Genomic DNA, 25,929 nt, shown 5'->3' on the forward strand with positions numbered 1-25,929 from the left:
ATCAATGTTGTATATTGTCAGCTATCTATTTTAGATATCAAACTTGCAATGGATCCATACTAGTCACAGTCAAAATTCAAACAGTTCCTCAGAAATACATATTCAGAGCTGCACATCACCAGCAAAGACTGAACAGATCAGTTTAGAAAAACAATACTGAAAAACAGAAATGTTCACATGTATTTTGATTTTGCAAGAGCCAAGATTTGAGAAATTAAAATGCTCGTGAAAGGTTCTCATCTACACTGTATGCATTGGATACCAGTGGCAATTTGCGAAAATTTCATGCCTCAAAAATGGAAAAATGTCATGCTGCAAAAACAGTTTGTTTTACAGTAAGGCATTCTACTTGTGATATTCCAATTCCTGTAGGAAAATCGAAAAGAGCATCACAGATGACATTTTATAAAGAGATGATACAATTAGCACTTTCCTACAAACATGCAATGAAACATACCATTGTCTCGCTCACATATGTAAGCACGGGTACTGCTACACCCCAAGTCATTCCAACGTCTGTTGCCTCTTAGAACAACACAGTCCTCATTGCCTAGATTGTTTGGTTCACCGGAATCCCATTGCCTGTAATAGAAACAGATATTGAGAAATGATTAATGATTCAGCACTAGAATGATTTCAAATATTAATATTTTTTCTTAGTTTTGTTGTGTAGAAAATGGCCTCTGATATTTGAATGGAATAAGAAAGATTGGTAGTTACACATATCTTAAATTGACACTTACAAAGAAACAGTTGTTTTGTTTTTGTTTAAATGTATGCCTGTTAATGAAATTTGTATTTTTTATATTGTAAACTGACTGTTTTGGGTGCACCAGGTGGGTTGGGGAGGATGGCCTGAGGGCCCAAGTCATTCAGTTGGCTCATTCCAGACCCAGGCTGCCCAACCTGGTGCACCCTTACCACTCCAGTGTATGTTCTGATTTCAAAATATGTACTATGATATTTGTGAATGAAAGCCGAATTAATGATAATAATAATAATAATAATAATAATAATAATAATAATAATAATAATAATAATAATAATAATAATAATAATAATAATAATAATAATAATAATAATAATAATAACAATAATAATAATAATAATAATAATAATAATAATAATAATAATAATAATAATAATAATAATAATAAACAAACGACAGTGGCAGAGCAACACACTCTATAAAGCTTTGTTTTTGTGGATTTTTTTTTTTGTTTTGTGAAAAGGTGACACAGTGCTTATTTGAAAACTTGTGCGGCATCATGAATGTTATTTCTGCTTGAAGACAAGATACAGTACAGTATAGTTTCATATCACACTAGCTAGGTTAGTTCAAAATGCATCATACATTTTTATATAACGACTAGATAGATCCTTGTCATTTGATTAGTTGTTTGACATTGATCATTTAATCCATTTCACTATGATGTCATCATCCGTGCAATTGCACACACCTCGAGAGCCCAGCACACTACGCATGTAAAACGCTTGCGTTTTCAGTGTGTGTATGCGACAGCGCGCTAGCATAAAGCGCTCAGTGAGCACTCTCTCAATCTCAGATTCTCTCATTTCTATATGAATAAAACATCAAATGACAAGGATCTATTTTAGGCATTATATAAAACAAATGATACATGTTTTTCATTTGCGCAACGGACAGAAAAAATGAAATGTTTGATCCATTCAACTCAGCTGTGTCTCGTTGAATGGATCATTTCATCTTTCACCTCATGAAATATTATGTCTATTGGACTCATAAACATTCATTATTTGTATAGTAATGCATGAAAATTTGCTCTACAATTACACTTGTTGGACCAGAGTGACCTCAGCAATTCTGTCTATCACATTCAACACTGGTTTGTGTCTAAAACATCAGAATATATAGGCTGGTGGCTACACTGCACAGGACATTTCGAAACATAAAGGTTCTGGTCCATATCTGGAGCATCTCCAAAGAGCAGCCAGAAATTCCAGAACAGGTTTGATTCAACCAAAATAGATTAGGTGAGATGAAGCAAATCATGCATTGAGGTGAATGAATACAGATTTTTTCAGTTCCCTCTCATTCTTTTGTTTTTAATCCTTCTGTGATATTGAGTCAAATGTGTGCAAATTTCACTCACATATGCAAGCTATGGACAGGAAATAAATGCAGCACATAAAGAGTTAATTACCAAAATAACATTGGCTCTTGACTTTTTCTACATGCAATAAGCAAAGACCTAAATCCCCTGGCTAAATACTGGTTAGTGATATAAAGGTTAGAGTAAAGATTAGGGTTAGGTTTAGGTTTAGGGTCAGAGTTTGGGTTAGGGTTAGGATAAGGTTCAAGATTAGGGTAAGGGTTAGGGTCAGGAGAAGGGTCTGGAGTAATTTTCCACGGGGTTATTGCCCTAGAACCATTCGGACTCACTCCTGTGAATCCTCAAGAGGAGACCCATCTGCCCAGAAGAACCTGCTCTCCCCTGCCAGGTCTGACAGTCCTATATAGGCAGCTATCGAAGCCGTTGAAGTGAGTGAAGCAAGAAGATTCTGTGAGTAGGATGGGAGCAATCATTGACGTGACTTGTCATGTGGTACACTCCTTCTGAAATTCTAGACTATACAGTCATACACATAGCAAGACAACAAAAACGAAATTCCATGCTCTAATCAGACGTTAGGAGGCACCCTATGACAAATTACCATCACAGCAATTGTAAACAAGGAAAAGTAGAAATTACGCGGTGCGTAATATATGTCCCCGCCGGAAGTAACATTTAGTAGCAAAATGTACAATATAGGTCAAAAATCAAGGTCAAAGGTCAAAGAAGTCAAAGGTCAAAATTCTGTGTAGAAGTTTTGAAGCCCTCACCTAGTGCCATCACATAAAGCAAACGGAATCAAAATCGGGTTAGAAATGGCGAAGGAGTAGCATCTTGTAGCAAAATGTACAATACAGGTCAAAAATCAAGGTCAAAGGTCAAAGAAGTCAAAGGTCAAAATTCTGTGTAGAAGTTTTGAAGCCCTCACCTAGTGCCATCACATAAAGCAAATGGAATCAAAATTGGGTTAGAAATGGCGAAGGAGTAGCATTTTGTAGCAAAATGTACAATACAGGTAAAAAAAATCAAGGTCAAAGGTCAAAGAAGTCAAAGGTCAAAATTCTGTGTACAAGTTTTGAAGCCCTCACCTAGTGCCATCACATAAAGCAAACGGAAGTGAAATCGGGTTAGAAATGGCGAAGGAGTAGCATTTTGTAGCAAAATGTACAATATAGGTCAAAAATCAAGGTCAAAGGTCAAAGAAGTCAAAGGTCAAAATTCTGTGTGGAAGTTTTGAAGCCCTCACCTAGTGCCATCACATAAAGCAAACGGAATCGAAGTCGGGTTAGAAATGGCGAAGGAGTAGCATTTTGTAGCCAATGTACAATATAGGGCAAAAATCAAGGTCAAAGGTCAAAGAAGTCAAAGGTCAAAATTCTGTGTGGAAGTTTTGAAGCCCTTACCTAGTGCCATCACATAAAGCAAACGGAATCGAAATTGGGTTAGAAATGGCGAAGGAGTAGCATTTTGAAGCAAAATGTACAATATAGGTCAAAGGTCAAGGTCAAAGGTCACAACTAAAATTCTGTGCAGAAGTTTCAAAGCTCCCACATAGTGCTATCATATAAAGCAAACAGAGTCAAAATTGGCTCATAAATGACAGAGAAGTAGCAAATTGAACATTTTGATCACACACGGACGCACGGACGGACGCACGGACGGACGCACGGACGGACGCACACACGGACACACACACGTACGGAGCCCGTTTCATAGTCCCCTGCTCGAACTCGTTCGGCGGGGACAATTAGGAGCTAGAAAAGACTGCTCCCCCTCATCCCCCCCCCCCCCCACACAATGTTGCAGGTGTTGCACGTTTGAACCTCAAGTTAATCTAATAATCTGGAACAATGATATATAAGAATTTTCTATGCTATTTGCAAAGCAATTCTAAGAACCATGATGTATTCTAAGACCCCGTTTACAGTGAGTGAAAAGGCTGGGTTCGGCCGCGGGCGAGCCTTGCTTTCATTCTTCTGTAAACATGCAAACGGCCAAATGCGGTACCAAAGTTGGCTGCGCATTTGGCCAAGCTCTTGAGGTAGTCTCGGCCGTGGCCGAACCCGGCTTTTTCTCACTGTAAACACAAACTGGGCCTAATGCAGTATCAAATTTAGTCTGGCTTCAAGACCCTCTGCCCATACTATTTCGCTATTCAGGATAATAACGCCCTCAACATCGAAAACTAGTATAGGTTAAGGTGGTTTTGTCCTGCAAAGGCGGCGACAAAGTCGCCGCGGAGTCCAGTTGGCAAAGGGTCTGGAAACCAGACTATATCAAATTGCGACTGGCATCCTCCTAATAATAACAGCTAGATTATCAAATCCTTTAAAAACTATCTGTATCCAATCAAATGTGAAAATTAAAGGCATAATATACATGTACCATATTTTGCAGATGAAACAAAAACTCAGCATTAGTGCTTTAAAATAGTTCTAAAATGTGAGTTAGGGATAGAAACAGCCATTACAAAAAATTGGATTTGCATAATCAATGCTAAATATTGTCAAACACACAAAATGTGAAAAATAGTTATGATAAAAACATTCCAGACTAAACCGTCTACAGTTATGGTTTATTGAGAAAAATACTGATATCTCCTTATATTTAAGGTTTTATTGCAAAAATTTTATATTGAAGGATGTTTTGTGATACAACAGACCTACACATATGCATCAAGTGTGATATTTTGAACATTTTTTGAATCACTGCTCCCAATGGTAAACAGGACCTTTAACAAATCATAGGGAAAATGAACAGAAATATTTCTAGTATGCCCCTAAACTTTGGCATATTTTTCTTAGTTTTGAAACTCCAAATATGGGAATGACTCAATTAGATTTCAATTAATATAATTTCAATGACAGATAAGATTAAAATAAATTTACAATGCGATCGTTGACAGATAGTCGCCAATCTGTTGTCACTGCTGTGAAGAACCAGAGTTGTCAACTTGATACTTACATGGACAGCAGGTGTTTTGTCCATGGCCAAGTCCCCATTCTCATTCTGACATGCAATGACAGCTTCATGATAGGTCTTGGTATCAGTGAACAGCTGGTAGCAACTGTCACCCAGCAACGACCAGCCATGGGGGCAGAGTTGACCGTAAGCTACAGGGTGCACGGTATGTATGGTATAGAGGATGATACCAGGGAGGTGGAAGAGAGACAACTCCCTGATAATACAGACATTCAAAAACAAGCACATACAGACAAAACATAACAAAGATATGCTTTCTGAAGAGGAACTGATGTGTGATATACAAAGGCATATTTCATGCAGATTGATACACTGTGACTTTAAAACTTTGATGCATTCCGACTCTTTCATGACGATGAATGGTATCTCACTTGATGTAGGTTTCCAGTTTCTCTATAGACAACCAGAATATCTAAGGATACAAAAGCAAATTTCATACGCTGGGAAGTTTCGCTTCTTACAGTGAATAGATGTTACTATAAGCAATACACATACAAACAAGCACAAAACAGAAAATGCTTTTTGATCATTCATTTGTATTGCACATCAATATGTAATCAATCCTATGCAGATGGATCAATGCAGAGTGTTGATTATCAAAATGTTCAGCAATGTTTCAAAAGTGATGGCCATTGATGGGAATAACATCAAGTATAAGTATCATTTTATTAAGTAGAACATTGCATAAAATGATATGTAGGCATGGATGATTTAATCAAATGCAAGCTTGAAAAACATATTCTTTGATATTTCCATCAATTATAACTAGAACTATCACTGAATGTGATTAATACCCCCACCTAAACCAGAGAGTATTAGCTCATTCTGTAATAATGTAGTGTACACGTATATGTTTTTCATCATGTGTTGTTCACTATTGATTACAGGTGCATTTTGCTCATTTACAGTTTAGTCACATTTGCCAAATCTAAATTCAAATGCTCAGAAACTAAAGGAAGCGAGAAAATCAACTGGTAATTTGGATAACTTCCTTTAAAAAGAAAATGCTGTTGCCATGGCAACACATTGCTTGACTTTGATGAAAGATGAAGTTTGCACATATACATAATAAAGCAGTCATATATTCTATTTCTGCTTCCTGATATGTGAATGATACCAATTTCTCAGTCTATTGCACTATACTCTCTGATTGCAACTGATTGACAAATTGCCTTACATCGATGTAAATCGACGTACTCTCTGATTGCAAATTTAACCACTCACGAAATTGTCAAGAGGTCCTGATTCGCCAAAAGTTAGACTTGCTAAATATATAGGGCACATACAACATAATTAATACCCTAGTCACTAAAAAAAGCTCAAATCACAATATAGCAACTTTGTTCTCATTGTGAAATCATTGTCAAGCCACTACCTTGAACTGCCATACCTTCTATGCCATACTGCCATACATCAGAGGGTTACCAGTGGCAATGGTAGAATCAACTAACCAAACAGTTTACATACGCTTTTTATATGGTTGCTAGACTTTAATTTCAAACCTCTATCTCTGTATCCATCGACCAATTGATAACATTATTTCAAATCATGACTGTTCTTGATATATTTACCAAGTAGTGGCTGTACCACAAGGATTAACAACACACTCAGGCTCTTTATCATAACTCCTTGTCTGGACCACTGTCTCATAAAATGTCCAGTTCACACAAAGTTGTTGCAGCCTAGCTTTGTCCAACAAATCCCACAAGATGGTGAACATCCACAAGCAAAGATGAAAGCATATGCACCCTAAAACAAGCTTTATAGCATAAAGTGGAAGTACAGCATGTCCAAATCACAAGATATTGGGTGCAAATAATGACTGGCAAAATTGTAAAATAGTATGAACAGGAGTTAAAATCCCAAGACTGCCACTATATGAATCCAACAAAATAATTCCCCCAGAATGAAGGGTGAAATGCTGAGGACAGCAACAGCTTGCTACATGAAAGATCCAGGGAAGCTCGATGAAATGTCCTCATTCAAAGCTACCAGAGACTCTGCAGCGAGACAGTTGAAATGCCGTCTTTTTCTCTTGCCTGTTTTGTCTATCTGTGTGCTGGCAACTCCCCCTTATGAGGAAAAAAACGAAAAAAAAACTCCCCTTTACTACGAATATACAAAGAAAAAAAAAATGAACCCTGAATTTAAAAAAAAAAAGTATGATAAACTTAGACAAGACAGCAAGACACAAAATGTCCATTCCCCCCCCCCCCCCCACATAGTTTCTCTGTGTTGATATACCTTGTATCTTCCTTTTTGAATACCCAATACACCTGGGCTCAAATGACACTGAGGCCAGGAGGCCAATGGCTGTGGAGCCCCACCAACTGGCTGCAATGCCCCGCCAAACTTCAAAGAGTTAATAATACGGTTGTAGCAGCTCAACTTTTCTCTGCTTCTCTCTCCTCCACAATCTCCTTCTCTCCGCTCCGACCTCTGATCTCCATCTTCCACACATGCACTCTCTCTCTCCTCCTCTCTCTCTCTCTCTCTCTGTGGGTGTGACCCTCTCCGCTGTTTCTTTTCCCCTCAACAAGTTTCCTTATCAGGTAATTATGTAGACAAACTCTTGCATGATTACTGGAGAGCCTCTGCTCGCCAGTGTGTTTATCATTAATGTTATTGATGACGGATACAATTCCTAGTATTGAAAGCCACTTGGCGTAATATTTCTCTCTTCGGGTGTGGTAATATTTCTCTCTTCATGGCCAGCCACGGGACACCGCCTGATAAGCACACGACTTCTGAGGCGGCCGCCAATGGGTAAAGATAAGGCCGCCAACTGATAATATCCGAACACAGTAGACCCCTGTCAAAAGTGACAAGTGATTTGTAACTTTCTTTAACCCCATTGTTTCACCGCCTACCAGAGATGTGAGTCATCTCCCTGCTGAGATTGTGTATAAATAGTGCTTGCGGAATATTGTAAAACAGTTACTCGCACCATGACTCGTCCATGTGATACCTCTTCAAATATTAAAAGCTGCAATATGGTACCTCATGTACTTCTTGCGTACCCCGAGTCTCCTTTTTCTCCAACTTCGATTAGTGAGAAGGTGCTGCTGTGGAAGTGTATGCCTGCTCTGCACGACAAACAATTCACTACATACAATCATCTACGATCCCTAAACGGTCTTCTTTACCCAGGGTAGCCTCTTCAGTGTTGACACTGCTCTATACCAAAGGGCCCTGCCATTATTACCCTAGCGCTGGAAGAATATACACCTGGGTCACGAGGGACATTGCAGGTAAAAACATTGCTTCCAAGGATGTAAGCACTGGGCTGGATTTGAACTTGTGTCCTCCAATTTGGAGTCGAGAGTCATATCCACTATGCCACAGTGCCCCCTTATGAGACCACAACTGGCCGTGACCCTTTCCTGGTAAAAGTAGCCAGAAAATCTTATAAGTTTGAAGACAAAACATGAATGTTCCCCACCTTTTCATAGATCGATCTGCATTGTTGCACATATGTACATGTACTTTTCTTCCAGAATGTGCATGATCTAAAATAGTAACTTTCCTCTGACATTGTCATATAATAAATATCAAGGTTTTCTTACGATAGGTTTAGGGAGGTTTTCAGGTTATCATACTACATGTACAATATACATCCTAAAACAAGACTTGGTGACTTATGAGCAATGCCAGACACAGAAGCACCAATCAAATCAATATTGGTGAAAGTGAAAGTGAAAGTGGAAAAAAAAAACACTTAAGCCCTTTTTACACTTTTGTGTTTCTTAACCCCCGTACTTTCTCTGACCCAGGACTATCGTTAGTCCCGTACCAATTTTTTCAGCTTTTTACACTCGCCAATTAGTCCGGTACTAAGCTCTTGTCCTGGGCTAAGAAGAAAACTGACCTTTTTACACTCATATTTCTTAGCCCGGTACTTTCCAAACCACATGAATATTCATGATTACGCTGTGCACTGTACACATACACGCACGCACCGGCAGCACTTGATTACCTCGTTTCTGATTGGTCAGTGGGGGTCGGACTCCTTAGCCCCGGATTATTTTTTCGTTCTGTTTACACTCGCTTGCTTGGCACTGCAATTGCGGGGTTAGCACCGCAATTGCGGTGCTAACCCTGCTATTTTGCAGGGCCAGATAGTACGGGATTATCAGTGGGGCTAGCCCACTTTCGCAAAAACGAGTGTAAACAGAAAGTGGGCTAAGGAAAGTCCGTTACCGACGGTGGGGCTAAGACCCCCCTTAGCCCCACCCTAACTGGCCCCGATGCCTCAAAATATTTGAGAGTCAAGGTGAAAATGGCCATGACCCAAATCAAATGGAATGTGAGGACTGATATTGTATACGCCATATATTTAGCAAGTCTAAATGTTTGTGAATCAAGACTTCCTAACAATTTTGCAAGAGGTTAAATTTGTGATTATGGAGTCCTGTACTGAATGGAGAAATGTCTATGCATGCACGTCATATTCATGTGGGATACAAGTTAATATTTTTGTGTGTCTTTAAATTCGCTAATAGCACCTGACTCGCAAAATTCGGGAAAAGAAGACCCTCACAAAATATTTGGTATATAAAAACACAATCCACTATAGAGCAGTGAAACAACTTTAGGTCCAGTGATTAGCTTATGACTAAATGATTGAAAGTGATAGTATGACTTACTTTAGCAGATCAGAGAGAACAAGATCTTCAAAAATCCATTTTCCTGGCAATGCAAACAAAGTTGGAGTTTATAGTGTCTTCACCATGCAAATCAATGCTATATACATCCCCAGCTTTAAATCATACCCGAAACACTGAACATAAAGTCTCTTTTGCATGGCATTGCATCATTCTACTAATGAGATACTATGTCTGCTAATCAGCAGCTCAAACAGCCTTGTAATGTACTAGTGCATGTAAGCAGGATATTGTGCTTTTGAGAAATTCCAAGGAAACACACTTTCTGACCTGGAAAATTGTCTGGTTACGTGGATCATCATTTCCCTTGAATAAAATAAGTCAACATAAACACAAATACCTGTCAAGTACAATTAGCAAAACTACTGGGTACTAAGTTAACTACCTGATCTGCAAAAGTGTTTGGTTACATGACTCAACACGATGTTGAAATGCTATTGGCAGATGCAAAAATTGATGACACCTGTTGCAATTTATGTTTTACAAATCAAACAAAGGTAATGGTCACAAGGATGAGACTAAACAAGAAGGGGGCAGTTAACTCGAATGCCCCATAATTCTCCAGCCATGATCTGGAAGCTACCTTAAAGGGATGATTATTGTTTTGGTTGAGATGTGGGATTTCAAATTTAACCTTCTTGTGAACTGATTAAAAATCACTTATCTGAAATATTAAAGAGCATACAATTCATAGAGAAATTAAATAATGTTGAGCTTCACACTGCATTTGTATTACAGGAGTTTGGGAGGATCATGATTGACTGCTGGCTGCACTGCAACATTACCTTCTTCTGAAAAAAAAAAGAAGGCAGTTGCTTTGGCAACACTATTCTACCCCATGATGGTATGCTGATGATTTACCATCCCGCAAAAGAGGAGACTAAATATTGCATATTTTTGGCTTATATTATAAGAAGTTATTGTCAACAAAATTTGTTTTGATTTAAGCAGTGACACAACAGTGACAGAGTAACAAATATTCTCAACAAAAAAGAAATGAACAAACAGTGCAGTTAAAATGCTTTAAATTTCGGCACATAATTTTTACACATTGCTGGACTAAAAAGCCTAGCTGAAGAGTTTTGAGTTTGTTTGTGTGTGTGTGTGTGTGTGTGTGTGTGTGTGTGTGTGTATGAAAGAGAGAGAGAGAGAGAGAGAGTGTGAAAAGGTGAAATGTTAAATCACACAGAAGAGGAAAGAGATTAAATGTGTATGTGATTGGTTTCAAAGCTGTTCGTACATTCATTGAAGCCGTATGAAATTCTTTAAAGAACTACCTTACACTAGGCTGAAGGATTGCAGCAGATGTCAGGGGCAGGGTTGTGACAGCAGATGGTATTTCAATCATCCATCTATACAAAGTGTCTCGGTATCGCCAATGCGCAGAAAATTTCTGCGCACACTGAAGAGCTCTGGCACAGATGCACTATGGGATTCCTCGGTGCCCTTGTTCACTTCCGGTTGTCTCACACGCAGAGACTCCAACCCAAAGCACCTTCTGATCTGGAGATTCTCCCGCCTGAAACCCCTAGCAAACGGGAGACTCCAACTTGATGTGTGCGAAGCGCGAAGTTCCAGGGTTCTAGATGCTCTCTTGTGCTATATCTAAGGCTTATTTTTTCAACATACGATAGAAATAAGTAAGAAATCCCTTCCAACGGGAGACAAAGAGCCAGGGCGGGAGAAATTAAATCTCAAACGGGAGAACGGGAGATTTTGCAAAAATGGGTTTTCGGCGGGAGATCTCCCGTCGAAAACGGGAGGGTTGGAGTCTCTGCACACGAGTCACAGTTCCCATACAATTCAATGAAGTTATTTGTCCGCTTTTTTCGTTGTTACCCCTTTTTTTCTTGGCTATACATGTAATTCAGCTTAAAAGAGCTGAAAGTTTCTAAGTTTAACTGATTTGCGGTCATGGTTCACTACTGCAGGGCTTCAATGTGCTGGTCACATGATGGAAAGCTAAGAAATCTTCAACATAAAATACCTCTGGATAAAGACAGAGCATGATCTGAGTGCATGTGCAGCCAAAACCGGGGCAAGTTTGTCCCGTAAGCTATCCCATAATACAGCTAAAAGACTGCTCTGCGCACAGCACCTAGGTATTGGTGATACTGAGAATTCTGGAATGGTTGTTGATATCCTTCCTCCCATCTACGAAAGAGTCAGAGAATGAGAGAGGCATATAGTATGGATTGGTAGATTGATAGATGGATAGATAGGTCGTATAATCTAGATCTCGGTGAACACAGTGGAAACTCAATGTACCGGTAAAGAGATCTGATATGATAAAATACCTGACATAGGAAACTATAATCTCTAAGGTCCTAATGAATTTATTTCCTTCAAGTTTCTTGCATTGTTTATTGACTACTGTTATAACAAAATAGCTGATATAAAGAACAAATTGGTTTTGTCTTAAAAATGGGCCTTCCCTTTTGCATTCCTTCCCAAATAGCACAGAACATGATATATTCCACGAGAATGACAAGACCATTGTAAAGCAATAATATTTCTGTGATATTTGAAGATTGTTAGCCGTTAAAATACAAATAATGCACCAAACACTAACCATAATGTAATCTGTGTACTAGGCACAGTTGCATGTACATTAATCCTCCTGTGGTTGTAAATAATTATGATACTTATACTTCGAACAAAAGATATGCATGTTAAAGCTGTCAGAAAAGAAAAATTCACTAGCTTCTCTTACTTTGTTATCGATGGCAAATAACAACACATCACTTATTTGAACTACATGTTCATCACACAGGTCTGTAAAACTAGACTAGTAGTTTAGATTTGTAATTTTTTCGTAGTACGAAAAAATTATTCAAATCTTAATTAGTGGTCATTTTAACTAAACAAATAAAGACCCTCTTGAGTTCAAAATTTACAGGAGGTTTCCAAATAGTGTTTTCTTCAATACCTAGTGTGTTCTCACCAATTTTTCAAAAATTTACATGCAAAAGGGATTGGCTGTCTTTAAGGATCTGATTATATTGAGTTTCCACTGTACATACATTGTACATTGCCTGGCAGACAGCGGAAAAATATGTTAGTAAATACTGGCACTGCTATTTCATACGGCTACTTTTTTGTTACCTTGAATGGACTCAGGGGCAATTCCATGGAAAAGTAGACTCAGTAATAAAAAAAGTTTATATCACATTGCAAATGAAAAGATTATGTATTGAGGGATGACTACAAAGTACTCTAAGCTACAGAGACAGCTTAATAATGATGCCTGTTTTGAGGGATGTTCAGTCTTATAATATTTCTAGGGACAAATACAATGTAGCACCGAAATCAGATAAACATTGGGCACACTCAAGCTGTAGTGATGACTTTTTCTTGCTGGTTACAAATTTGACAGTCAGTCCGCAGCGCGAGCGAAAACGCACGTATTTATTCAAGTCGTATGCACGGCTGAGCGGTGCTTGCAAAATGTAATGAGCAGATACATGGTCATGAATAAATCCGTGTAGAACGAGTATTTCTTGTCAGTTTTCGACACTTTTAGTATCGACTGAAAGAGAAAACATTAGCAAATATGCTCATGATCAAAATAAAACGGAAAAGAAGAATATAGAATATCAAAATCTCTCTCGAAGTTCGGTATTGTATTCAAAAATATTCCTTCACGTTTGACGCCAAAAAACTAACCTGAAATCTTTCATGCCCCTCTAAAATATGGTGAAGACTATGTCCGCTAAAGTATATAGTATCACAATAAGGGCACGTTTTCTCATCTTCATTTCAATACGGGTCAGGAACTAGCAAAATTCAGAGACATGTCTAGCGTCGAGTTTAAAAAAGACTATCCTCGAGTTCGCACCGGAATTCCGGGTCTGTGATTGGTCGAAATCTGTCGCAAGACGCGGCGTGTCGCATTGCGTAGTATCCATTGGCTGCTGACTCAATGCTGTGAGTTCAAAAACTATGTATCAGATAAAAGTGTCATTGATATGAGTAATAGCTGAATAGTGTACAATTGAGTTGGAGGTTATTTGAAAATGAAAGCCTATATTAGTTTCATGAAATCCATGATTTTTTTAAATGTTGGGTTCCAGATTGTGATCGAATTTTCACTCTCTATACAAAACTTGAACTTTACACAGGAAACAATGATGTGTATGTGAGTGTGCACTTACAATGACCCTGAACAATGGACCTGGCTACCACCTGTCCCGAGCTCTGCTGCAAGGCACATGAATGCTTTATCAATTATTCATGTGGATTGCCCTGAGCACTGCTAGTCTGAATTCTTGACACAGGGTGAAATGCATGCACATGAAAGAATTAAGCACATGTTTCCATGTGCTTGCACACACCACATTTCAGAATGAACAAAGACTAGCTGCGATAGTGGAATTCCTCATGAAGCATTCCAATCCTGGTCATTGTCCACGACCATTGTCTGGGTATCAACAACACACTCCACGCGTCTTCATTCACTACCCCACTTCCGGTAAGAAAACATAATTTGCCTTGTTTTCAACAGAAGAATTCACATCCTTAAAAATGATGCCCCTCTTCGTTTTTTAATTGATCATACTCGCTCAAGTTTCACGATTGTGAAATCGAAGAAATTACGGAGATCTATTTTCAATACCAGTCAGGAACTAGCAAAACATCAAACTATGATCTAAAAGCTTCTTGAACACTGGCAAAATAATCGTTTACTTTGATGCTAAAATGGACTACTACATTGAGATAAAAAATAGGGAAATTAGGTATCAAATTGATGAGGATAATCAGCTCTATAACTTACCCAACCATCCTGGGTCAAACAATGCACTGCGAAAGCTATGAAAGCTGTTGTTGCGAACTCTGCAAAAACTCTCGCAAAGTATCGCGAAATCTCGTCAGTCTCAAGGGCACAAACTGCGCAAACGTGATTCTGAATAAAATTGTCGTTCGTGCCTCATTATCGCACGCGCTGCGGACTGACTGTTGACTGCTTTCTTTCATGTACAGTAGACTCCCATTATAACGAAGTCCTTGGGATCGGCAGTTATCTTTCGTTATATCGAAATTTTGTTATAACTGAACAAATAAACAATAAAAATACATACACTTTACTGGACAGTGTTACAGCCCAAATTTTTACTTCGTTATAACCGGAATTTTGTTATAATCATGTTCATTATAACGGGAGTGCGCTGTATTCAAATTAGGTTTATCTTCCTTTTTTTCTGTTTCTATCTCACTGGTAATAACATACTCAGGTGCACCACAGTACAGTGTGTATATATAACATAGCAACACGATCAGTTGCTGTGACACATCATGTTGTAGCACAAAACAAGTGCCTCTGCACTGTAACATAATCAAATATGCTACATATAAAGAAAATACTTATTTTGTTTTCCCCAGTCATGTTGAAGTTATAAAAACACAAGGAATTTATCATTCAGTCAAATATTTCCAGAGAAACAGCTACAGGTGTTCAGATATTCCATAGTTATACAAACAGCAGAAATGTACATGGATAACTTATTATTGCAAGCACTTCTATCATTCTAATTCAGAGGAGCACATCAGTCTTAATTTCTACACCACCTCTGAAAATATGTCATCATCACACCAAAAATTAAGCAATTAAGCCATGTTATGCAAGTTATCCAAAATGGTAAATACTTGTCATTCTGAGCAAATAAGTTATGAGCTAATTCGCTGGCACTCGTAATTTTCCAAATTCAGCACACCCTATAATTCTTTAAAAAAAAAAAAAAAAAAAAAAAATGTGGTAATAAATAGTGTGATAAATTGTTTTGTTTTGTTTTGTTTTTTTTAATCTACCCCAAGGGAACTGTTGTCTACCCTCTGTCCCAATTGGGTCTTCATCTATAAAACACTTTAGGGAATTCAATTCAATCTAATCTAATCTAATTCAATTCAATTCATTTATTTTCATTTATTTTCATTCTCATTTTTCTTCAAACAAAACAACACAAGATAAATCAAGAATTATATCTGGACTGTCAATTACAAGTTCATTTGCAAACAAAGAGTAAAATTTTCTAAATACAATAAATAGTGCAAATTTCATCTGTCATAACTGGATTAGAATTAGTCTTGGTAAGGTATGAAATACTAGAGTTAAATTGCTAATTTTGTAAGTTTCTCACAGTTGAGTGAGGTGGTGATGTCATCATGGACCCCTTTGAAAAATCAGTCTTGTACTGAAAGGGCTATCCACCCTGTGAATGGAAATAAATAAAAAAAAATTACTGTAAAACGAGAAATGTTCGCGTGCATTTTAATTTCGCGAATTTCGCGAGCGCCAAGATTCACAAAATTAAAATGCACGCGAACATTTCTTATCTACACTATATGCATTGAACGCAAGAGGCAATTCGCAAAAATTTCTTGCCACGAAAAAGGCCGTCAGCTCCAATTCGCGAAAATTTCGTGCCGCGAATATATGTTTTACAGTACCTCATACTGTTCCATATATCATTTGAGAAAAAAGAAATTGATGAATTAAAATGCAAAACATCAAGTTATTCCAGCATGAAAAAATTCAGCATAATATACTTCAGTACCTTATAATTATACCTTTTCTGGAATGGTGGTGTCGGACAGGGCCTGTTCATCGATCAAGGTTAATTTGTGGAAACGGTGCTCCTCACTAAGAAGAAGAAAAAGAAGAAGGAGAAGAAGAGGAAGAAGAAGAAGAAGAAGAAGGAGAAGAAGAAGAAGAAGAAGAAGAAGAAGAAGAAGAAGAAGAAGAAGAAGAAGACAAAGAAAAATGATATTATTAATAAGATTAAGAAGAAGAAGAGCTAGGAGGAACCCAGGAGGAGGAGGAGGAAATGACTGGGGGTTTTAGTGTCTGGAGGAGGGTAGAGATCCTCATTTTTCTTAGACCAAGGTCAAGGAGGTTATTCAGCCTGAAATATAATCCCTGAGCTCTGAGTAATGTCACGGAGATTGCAAATCGTTATTCTATATCTTATACAGACCGAGCTAGAGTACATGTACCTGTGCCGTGGCTGCGGCCTGTGTAGTAAATATCGTGAACATGAGAGCTCCCACCTTCCGGTAACTTGGAGGCGCGGGGCGGGCGCCCGGCAGTTGCTGCAGTTGGGAGCCGCTTCGCGTTTGGGCTGGTCCCTGTACCGTGTCCTGGCATGGGCTTGATACGGTGTACTGTGTTTTTTTCCAAGAGTATTTTAGTAAACTTACCTGGTATCACTATGTACGTACATTGTGTATATATGGTTTCTTTTTACACATGATAAAACTACCTGCCACAGCATTTCACACTCACCTGCACTCGTCCGCCATGAATGATGATGTACGTGGTCTAGATTTAGACGTCATGCTCGAGTTTTCATCTTCACGGCTGCCACTCCAAAACCCAAAACGTCGGGGACCGGGACGCGACGGACGGGGAGACGAGCGCATCTTCTTCACACGTGTGGTACGGTGGGCGCGGCTTCACCGAACGCTGGTATGGACAGCAATGATGGAGCGCCCCGCATCCACACCACTGATCCACACCACCCACACCCGCAGCTCAGATAGCCCTACTCCTTGAGTCCTAGAAATCCTAGCTTGGTCGGGTCGGCAGGAATAAACTCCCAATCCTTGGACCTTGAAGAGCATACCTCCTTCACTCCTTGATATTTTATTAAAGTGATAGATACAGGTAGGACATGCTTACAGGTCATTTCACCTGGTTTATCGCATACTGCAGACCCAAGCAGCCTACAAGATGAGGAGTCAGTATTTGCGTGTGTTCCAATAGATTGCAATACACATACACACGTGTGCACACTTTTGCATACACCAATGAGGTTCTACATGAACCTCTTTGGCATACACACACAGGCCCGGTACACAGGAAGGATGCGAGGCTCGTACCTGTATGGTATGACATTAGACATCCAATATTATCCAGTTTTGCGATAACGTCGAACAGAGAAAAGATTTGAGAGAATCAAAAAAGGAAATTCACTCAGATGAGAATACATGTATATGACTTTGAACCTACTTGAACCATCATAACCAATACCATATCCCCAATTGACGAAATACCAATTTAGTCTAGGCCTACATCTCATAAAGCATCATGGGATCATCGTCACATTGCTATGATGTTAAAAAAAAATGCTGGAGAAATACGTGACCGTTACCGTGACGTCATTCGTCTTCCTATATCACAATATAAAGATAAGAGACTTAAAGTTTTGCAAGGTGCTTGGTTTCTGTGTAAGCCCTAGTTAAGATCAGTCACTTGCCGCAGCTAGTTGCAAATCAAAGCATGATCTCAATGACTCAAGTTGAGCAGGTGGATAAAAATTAACCTGGTATAAAACGCTGGCGTTTTCTTGTAGGGCCTATAGCCTGATATTACTTGAAAACAACGACACCTTTCTCAAAGAACAATGTAGATACACAATTCGCAGGGGATTCAACATGGACATTCCGCCCAACATGTGCAACAGTAATCATTCTGCATCTTCTCTTTTGCATGACATTATTGTGTATGGGTAATGTATTAAGGCCTACACACAAACACACACACAAAACACACACACACACACACACACACACTATAAATGAAACAAACATATAGATCTACACAGATATAAGCGTGATTATTATGCAGCAAAACTTCGTTTATTATATCGATTTATAAAGATAAACCATGAGCACCAATACCCCCCCCCTCCCCACACACACACACACAAAAGACTGAACAGATAAACACACAACGTGGGACAAAGTAATGACGTCTGATAATCCTCGAAATTGAAAGTAACTTCAACAAAATAAATTCTATAATTCCGCTCCAGTTGAGTCGCACTGATGGCATTCGCCAGAGCCTTCGGCATTTGCAATGAAAGAGCTCCCTCTGCGAAAATTTCGTGTGTAATTCTTGCAGTGAGCACCGTTTTAACACATGAAGGGGCATCGGTCGGTGGAGTTTATTCAAAAATAATCAGTATCATTGACAATCTCTGGACCCGATTTCATAAAGCACCTTGGAGGATCACGATCTAAACCAAATGCTATATAGGCTTCGATCTGGTAACATAATTCAGCTGTGGTAACTGCAACAATGAATAAAAATTATGATGAAATCGGACGTTATACCGTGACTTTTTATACCCAGTCAAAATACGAAGTAATCTTCGCGCAAAATCACGTACGTCAGTTCCCCAGGTCACTGACAGTAGTACCAATCCGCCGCCCCTGTAAAGAAAAAAAAACCGAACAAAACAAAAAAGTTTACCTGCCATATAAGAGGCAGGATTTGTGAGAGAGTATAGTCCCTCCCCCATGCACGAGGGAGCTTTTATCTTTTTAGAATGGAAATTCAACGATCTGGAGTGTATACTTTGGGGACAAACTTTGATCTTCTTTTTTTTTTCAAACGCAAAAGTAAGACAGTCGTCTTGTTTTATATTGTAAAAATAATACCCCAAACAACTGAATTCTATAATTATTGTTGCGTGATTTTCTTCGTTAATTTATCAATTTGCTGATCAAATCGTTTGAAAATGTATATAATAACATCTAAACGCAGTGACCAACGATCAGGGGAGCTTTTGTATCTTTTGAATTGAAGTTCGACAACCTGGTGTACATTCTAGATGGAATATTTTGGGAAATATCAAATCAAAAAATTAAGACGATTATAGTCGGTCATTACAATTTCTTTAAACAAAAATAGAACAAAAAATTAAACTGAATTTTTAAATTGTTGTTCTGTGACGTTCTCATTTACTACTCAAATTATTCGAAATACTGCAACGACAAAGCAGAATGAGAGTATAGGAGAGGTTCATCTTCCTCCCACACAAGGGAGCTTAAAGGGATCGTATAGTTTTGGTTGAGACCTAATTTCAGGTTTTTAACATTTTTTTGGTGAGATAATGAGAAACCTCTTATGAAATATGAAAGAGCATGTAATTCCATGAGGAATTCAACGTTTATTTGATGAAAATTGGTTTTGAAATGGCTGAGATATCCAAAACAGAGTGATTCTAATAAGTGTGGGACCCACACTTTTTTTTACAATCGCTTTGTTTTACTTTGTTTTCGGATGTTTCAGTCATTTCAAACCCGATTTTCATCAAATAAACTTTGAATTCCTCTTAAAATGATATGCTCTGTACTATTTCATAAGTGTTTTCTTGGTATCTCGCAAAAAGTTAAAGGCCCAATTCTCATCTCCGCCAATACTGTACTATCCCTTTAAGTTGTACTTTTAGAATTTCCTTTTAATGATTTGATGCACACTTTGAGTGGAACGCATTGTGTAAATGGAAAATTTTCAGTCAGAATAATAATCCGATTACATACTGACGTTGGCTATTCATCTAAGCTGAAAAAAGACACACGACAACAACAGCAAACCAGCCGCATTCATTCACCGTGTGATCTATAAACAAAATGATATTATCCAAGTTATAGACACCGCATCCTCGCCATTATCAGTCGGAGGGGGCGGGGGGGGGGGGTGGGTGGCGGGGGAGTGAGTCGTTCTAATCCCCCTCCTATATCTATACGAGCCATGAGTGGGGAGGGGGATCTTCACGTACAAATGGGGAAAGTTTGTGCATGAGGGTTTAATACAATCATTAAAGGGGGATCCAGTCCAACTATAAGTTATATGGTATCCTGATAAGAAAGAGTGAAGAACTAGTATATGAATTCAATGGTATGATTTTGATCGAAATTGGATGAAAAATAAGAATGTTATGACATTTTGAAATTTTGCTATTTTTGGGGGAAACAGTTCTTGAACAGTCAATATTAATATGCAAATGGCAAAGTGAGCATGTCATTCCCTCACAACTAATTACCATTTAGTTTGTACATAAAATTGTGAAATATCCAGTTTTTCATTCAAGCGTAATATGCGAGGCTCAAATCTTTGTGTGTCTGTATTACCAACTGATCATTATTTTTAAGTTATTCAATCATGAATAGCATGCATTGGTTGCTTGTGAAGCAGAGAATCATATTCAAAACTCTGTTGATTATTATATAAAGCTATTCATGGTACAGCGCCAGTGTACATACAAGAACTTGTAGAGTTAAAAACATCATTTCAATCATCTTATATGCACCTCCAAAGTTCACGGGATGAAACATTATTGAAATATCCATTGGGGAAATCAAAAGTTACTCTTGGTAACAGGGCATTTTTGTATGCTGCACCAAAACTATGGAATAGTCTACCTTTGTAAGACAGGCAGGAAATTAATGAGTTTAAGGTCGGGTTAAAAAGTCATCTCATGAAGTAATGTATTTTATGTTTGAATTTCTTGTATAATATATTTTGTAATGCGCAGTATATAATAGAGTATATTACTATAATAGCTGTGCAATATAAATGTCCTTTATCATTTATCATTATTGTTATGTTTCAGAATTCAATGATAGAATTCAATGATGAATTCAATGAATTCAATTCAATTCCTCTTTTTTTCACACGATCAATGGAAAATTGTGAAGGTATGACGTCATGGTTGGTCAGTCATTTGCACTTCATATCCACTGTTTTAGAACTGTTTTGCAGAAATTAACAAGTCCTTATGGGACTTCCTTACTTTTCATCCGATTTCAGTCAAATTTTTACCGCTGAACTCTAAAGATTTTACTCTTTTTTTTTAAATCAAACTAACTTATATTTGGACAGGATTTCCTCTTTAATACCCTTGGACAGTGAGTATCATCAAAATGTAAAAAATAGGGGTCATGGTTGAAAATGATTGTAAGAATAAAGTGATCTCTTGTCATGAGAAACCATGCAGAGGCAATGCGCCCTGCATGCAGTTTGTGCCCAATACGTGCCTCACGATTTGTATTTGGGTCTCCCTGCAAAATTTACCATTTGCAGAGGAAACAAACACCCAGCATTAGTGCTTCAAAATAGTTCTGAAATGTGAGTTAGGGATAGAAACAACCAATGTAAAATTTTGAACCATTATAATCGATGTTTAGTATTGTTAAATAAACAAAATGTGAGGAACAATAGTTATAACAAAGATGTTTCTAGATTAAATCGTCTGGTTATTAGAAAAGAAAGTGATAACTCCTTATATTTTTAGACTTTATTGCAACATTTTTTACATGGTAGGATGTTTAGTGATACAACTGATCTACACATATGCATCAACGTGATATCATAAACATTTTTTAAATCACTGCTCCCAAAAGTAAATTGTACCTTTAAGCAGGGAGGTGAAATATTTGGTGCCAGGTAAAAATGGCAGAGGTAAAAATGGCAGGGGTAAAAATGGCAGAGGTAAAAATGGCAGGGGTAAAAATGGCAGAGGTAAAAATGGCAGAGGTAAAAATGGCAGAGGTAAAAATGGCAGAGGTAAAAATGGCAGGGGTAAAAATAGCAGAGGTAAAAATGGCAGAGGTAAAAATGGCAGAGGTAAAAATGGCAGGGGTAAAAATGGCAGAGGTAAAAATGGTAGAGGTAAAAATGGCAGGGGTAAAAATGGCAGAGGTAAAAATGGCAGGGGTAAAAATGGCAGAGGTAAAAATGGCAGAGGTAAAAATGGCAGGGGTAAAAATGGCAGAGGTAAAAATGGCAGAGGCAAAAATGTCAGAGGTAAAAATGGCAGGGGTAAAAATGGCAGAGGTAAAAATGGCAGAGGTAAAAATGGCAGAGGTAAAAATGGCAGGGGTAAAACTGGCATAGGTAAAAATGGCAGAGGTAAAAATGGCAGGGGTAAAAATGGCAGAGGTAAAAATGGCAGAGGTAAAATGTTAGAAGTAATGAGAGTGATTTCGTCAGAGATAAACGTATGAAGAGGTTTTGAATGATAACCTAGCCAGAGCAAACTGTATTTATCGAATTATCACATCCAAACTGCAGATTTGAAGAATGTTTATTGAATTATGTTTTAAAAAGATTAGAGCACTCTCAGTATTCTGAGTATGATTCAAGTGCAGTGGCGTAATCTGTCTGTTCAGAGGTATGATAAACCAGCTAAGAGCCTAGTAGGCCTATGGGAAATTATTTTTGTTATTCATTATTATTATTATTATTATTATTATTATTATTATTATTACTATTATCTATCATTATAAGGGGGTTCCAACAATGCTCCAAAGCCCTTAAACAGTATAATCCTACGTTGTTTCGCAAAATGAAGTTATCATACACACACACACACACACACACACACGCACGAACCCACTTCTGGTATAAACATAATTCTACACGCAGATATACATACTCTCACATACACACTCTTACACAAACGAATTCCGCTCATGTCCAGGCAGTATATTGTCATTATTTTTCATTTTTTGAACTGTTTAGTGTAAAGAAGTGAAGGAGACATAGAAGGAAACCGCTAATTTTTCACCTGTTCTATGTTAATTTCTATAATATAGGTTTTCCCGGCCAATTTCGCACTTTTGTCAGTCCATTTGATAAAAGGTTCATTCAATTTAGCGAAAATCCTCGTCACTGCACATTCTGTCATTCAAAATTGCAAGTTGGTCGTTCAATTTAGCATTTCGATCAATGAAATTTGCACATGTGCCATTCGAATTCGTAAAACGAGCATTCAAATTGGCAAGTGCTCTTCAGTCATTCAAATTCGCCAACACTGGCCGAAAGGGGTATTTCAGTCATTCAATTTCGCGTATGGGCAGTCAAATTCCTAACATGTTCATTCAAATTAACGTCATGTTATTTCTCTTTTGAAAAGGTGATAACATTTAAACGCGTATTTCTATGTGACTTTTTGTTTCATCCACGCACTGTTAAGCAGTAAAAGTATCATACTTTTTTACCATACATAACTCGGGTTTGTTTTTCTGTAACGCCCCTTTTCTTTCATACATGTCATTTTAGGCCTACATGTACCAATACTAACTTCATCTTCTTACAGTCATGACAGCACAAATTAGATACAGACGTATTTCTCAAGAAGACAGAAAAAGAATTATAGAAACATTTGATGATAATAACCTTGACTTCCTAGAACTGGCCGACACACTCGGAATAAAGCACTCAACGGCCAGATAAGTTGTGGCCACATGATGCACTAAATCTTCGGACTGGAAGAATCACTAAGCACATTGAAGAAAAACAAAAAAACCTGTTGCCAAAATCTTTCAAATAAGTACGAAAATATGAAATGTAATGACGCTTGCAAAACAGTAACTGTGTTGAAAAAAAAAAATAAAGAAAGAACCAAAGCATAAACATGCGTGCTAAATTGACTGCAAAAGATGTTAAATTGGATGCCCAAAAATGAATTTGAATGAACGAGTGCGGCATGTCCGTGATCACGTGACTATATCATTCTAAATTGAATGAACGAATAACGAAATGGTGCTAGTTTTACGAATTTCAATTGAAAAAGTGTTAATAAGAATGACGCTAAAGGTAATTTGAATGCTCCAAAATGAATTTGAATGAAAAGATCATAAAATTGAACTACCGAACATGTCATCTACGCTAAATTTTGCTAAATTGAATGCAGCAATTAGGAATTGGACTGACACAAGTGCGAAATTGGCCGGGAAAACCTATAATAATTCGATAAATTCTATGTTAATAGACTTCTTAAATTTATTAATAAGTATGATTTACTTATTCCCAATCAATATGGTTTCAGAAAAAATTATTCAACTGATTTAGCACTAATACAAATTTATGACAAAATTACGAGTGCTTTTGCAAACAAAGAACATGTTTCAGGTATATTTTGCGATTTGAGTAAAGCATTCGATACTCTTGATCATTCTATTTTACTCACCAAACTTAGTCATTACGGTATTCGAGGACAAGCACTTTTATGGCTTAAAGATTATTTAACTAATAGAAGACAATATGTTATTTTTAATGGTTGTGAATCTGACCCCCTTTTAATTAAATGTGGTGTTCCTCAAGGCTCAATTCTAGGCCCATTATTATTCCTTCTTTATGTTAATGATATCATAAATACATCTTCTCTTCTCTCTTTTGTTCTATTTGCTGATGATACGAATATATTTTATTCTCATAAAGATCTTAAGATTTTAAATGACACTTTAAATATTGAAATTAGTAAAGTATCAAATTGGTTTAAGTCTAATAAACTTTCTTTGAATATAAAAAAGACTCATTTTATTCATTTCAAACTTCATTCTCATAATGAAGATACGTTGATACATATTAACATTGATGATATCCCATTAGAAAAGAAAATGAATTCAAAATTTCTAGGAGTATATATAGATGAAAGTTTGACTTGGAATGAGCATTTACATTATGTTACAACGTGTATTTCTAGAAATATAGGGATAATTTCCAAGCTGAAGTTCTTTCTTCCTCGTTCAACTTTATTTCTATTATATAATTCCTTAATTCTCCCATATATAAGTTATTGCAATGTTGTATGGGGTACTTGCGGCTCTACCAAAATAAATTCTATATTTAAATTACAAAAGAAAGTTATACGTATTTGTACAGGATCGCATTTTCTGGCTATATACTGATTCTTTATTTCATGAGCTTAAAACATTGAAGGTTTTTGATTTAAATATTATTCAAGTAGCAGTAATTATGTTCAAATATATACATCATCAAATTCCATCATCGTTTGATAACATGTTTAGGTTCAATACTTCTGTCCATTCGTACCCTACTCGTATATGTAGAAATTTCCACCTTTTGAATCCCAAATTATTAGTGACACACAAATCTATAAGATATTCGGGTCCGGATATTTGGAATAATCTCCCGGAAAATATAAAGTCTTGTTCAAGTATTTATTCTTTGAAAGCTTCACTTAAACGATATTTGATACAATTATATTCTCCAAACCAATTGAGCTAACAAATATTTATAGTATAGATTGTCATCTTATTGTCAATCTCAATTTTCTTCCTACAACTGCATCTTGCACTCTCACCTGCAACTGCACTGCACTCACCTGATCACCTTCCTCCAAGAGAGTTATGTCGTTGGATAGTCATTTTATGAGGCCTCCATCCATTTCAAGCTTAATCGCTTATGATGGTGGTCTCCTGCATTCAATTATCTCTGTTGTTTACTGAAAAATACTGTATATTTTATTTTATGTTTCTGTGTATCTACATTGCTCAATGCAATCACCTATGTGAATCTATTTATGTACTGTTTATCGATTTATGTCACTGCACTTGTTATTCTTTGTCTTTGTACTTTTTGAAGTTTGCATTCAAATTGC

The 25,929-nt window shown here is 37.4% G+C and overlaps 1 protein-coding gene across 1 annotated transcript in view; it reads right to left on the reverse strand.

The window, feature by feature from the left end:
• The window catches only part of LOC139740344 (macrophage mannose receptor 1-like), a 99,655-nt gene extending 82,775 nt beyond the window's left edge, over nt 1–16,880 (reverse strand). Inside the window, exons 1-4 of the mRNA XM_071650938.1 lie at nt 16,730–16,880; nt 5,058–5,206; nt 2,423–2,541; nt 458–582 (exon numbers count right to left, since the gene is read on the reverse strand). Coding sequence (XP_071507039.1) covers nt 458–582; nt 2,423–2,541; nt 5,058–5,206; nt 16,730–16,880 — 544 coding nt within the window. The remainder of the gene's footprint in view (nt 1–457; nt 583–2,422; nt 2,542–5,057; nt 5,207–16,729) is intronic.
• Between the last annotated feature and the right edge of the window lie 9,049 nt (nt 16,881–25,929).

This window comes from Diadema antillarum, unplaced genomic scaffold (assembly GCF_040938485.1).
Source record: "Diadema antillarum isolate AM-2024a unplaced genomic scaffold, OU_Dant_1.0 seq00000847_RagTag, whole genome shotgun sequence".
Taxonomy (NCBI): domain Eukaryota; kingdom Metazoa; phylum Echinodermata; class Echinoidea; order Diadematoida; family Diadematidae; genus Diadema; species Diadema antillarum.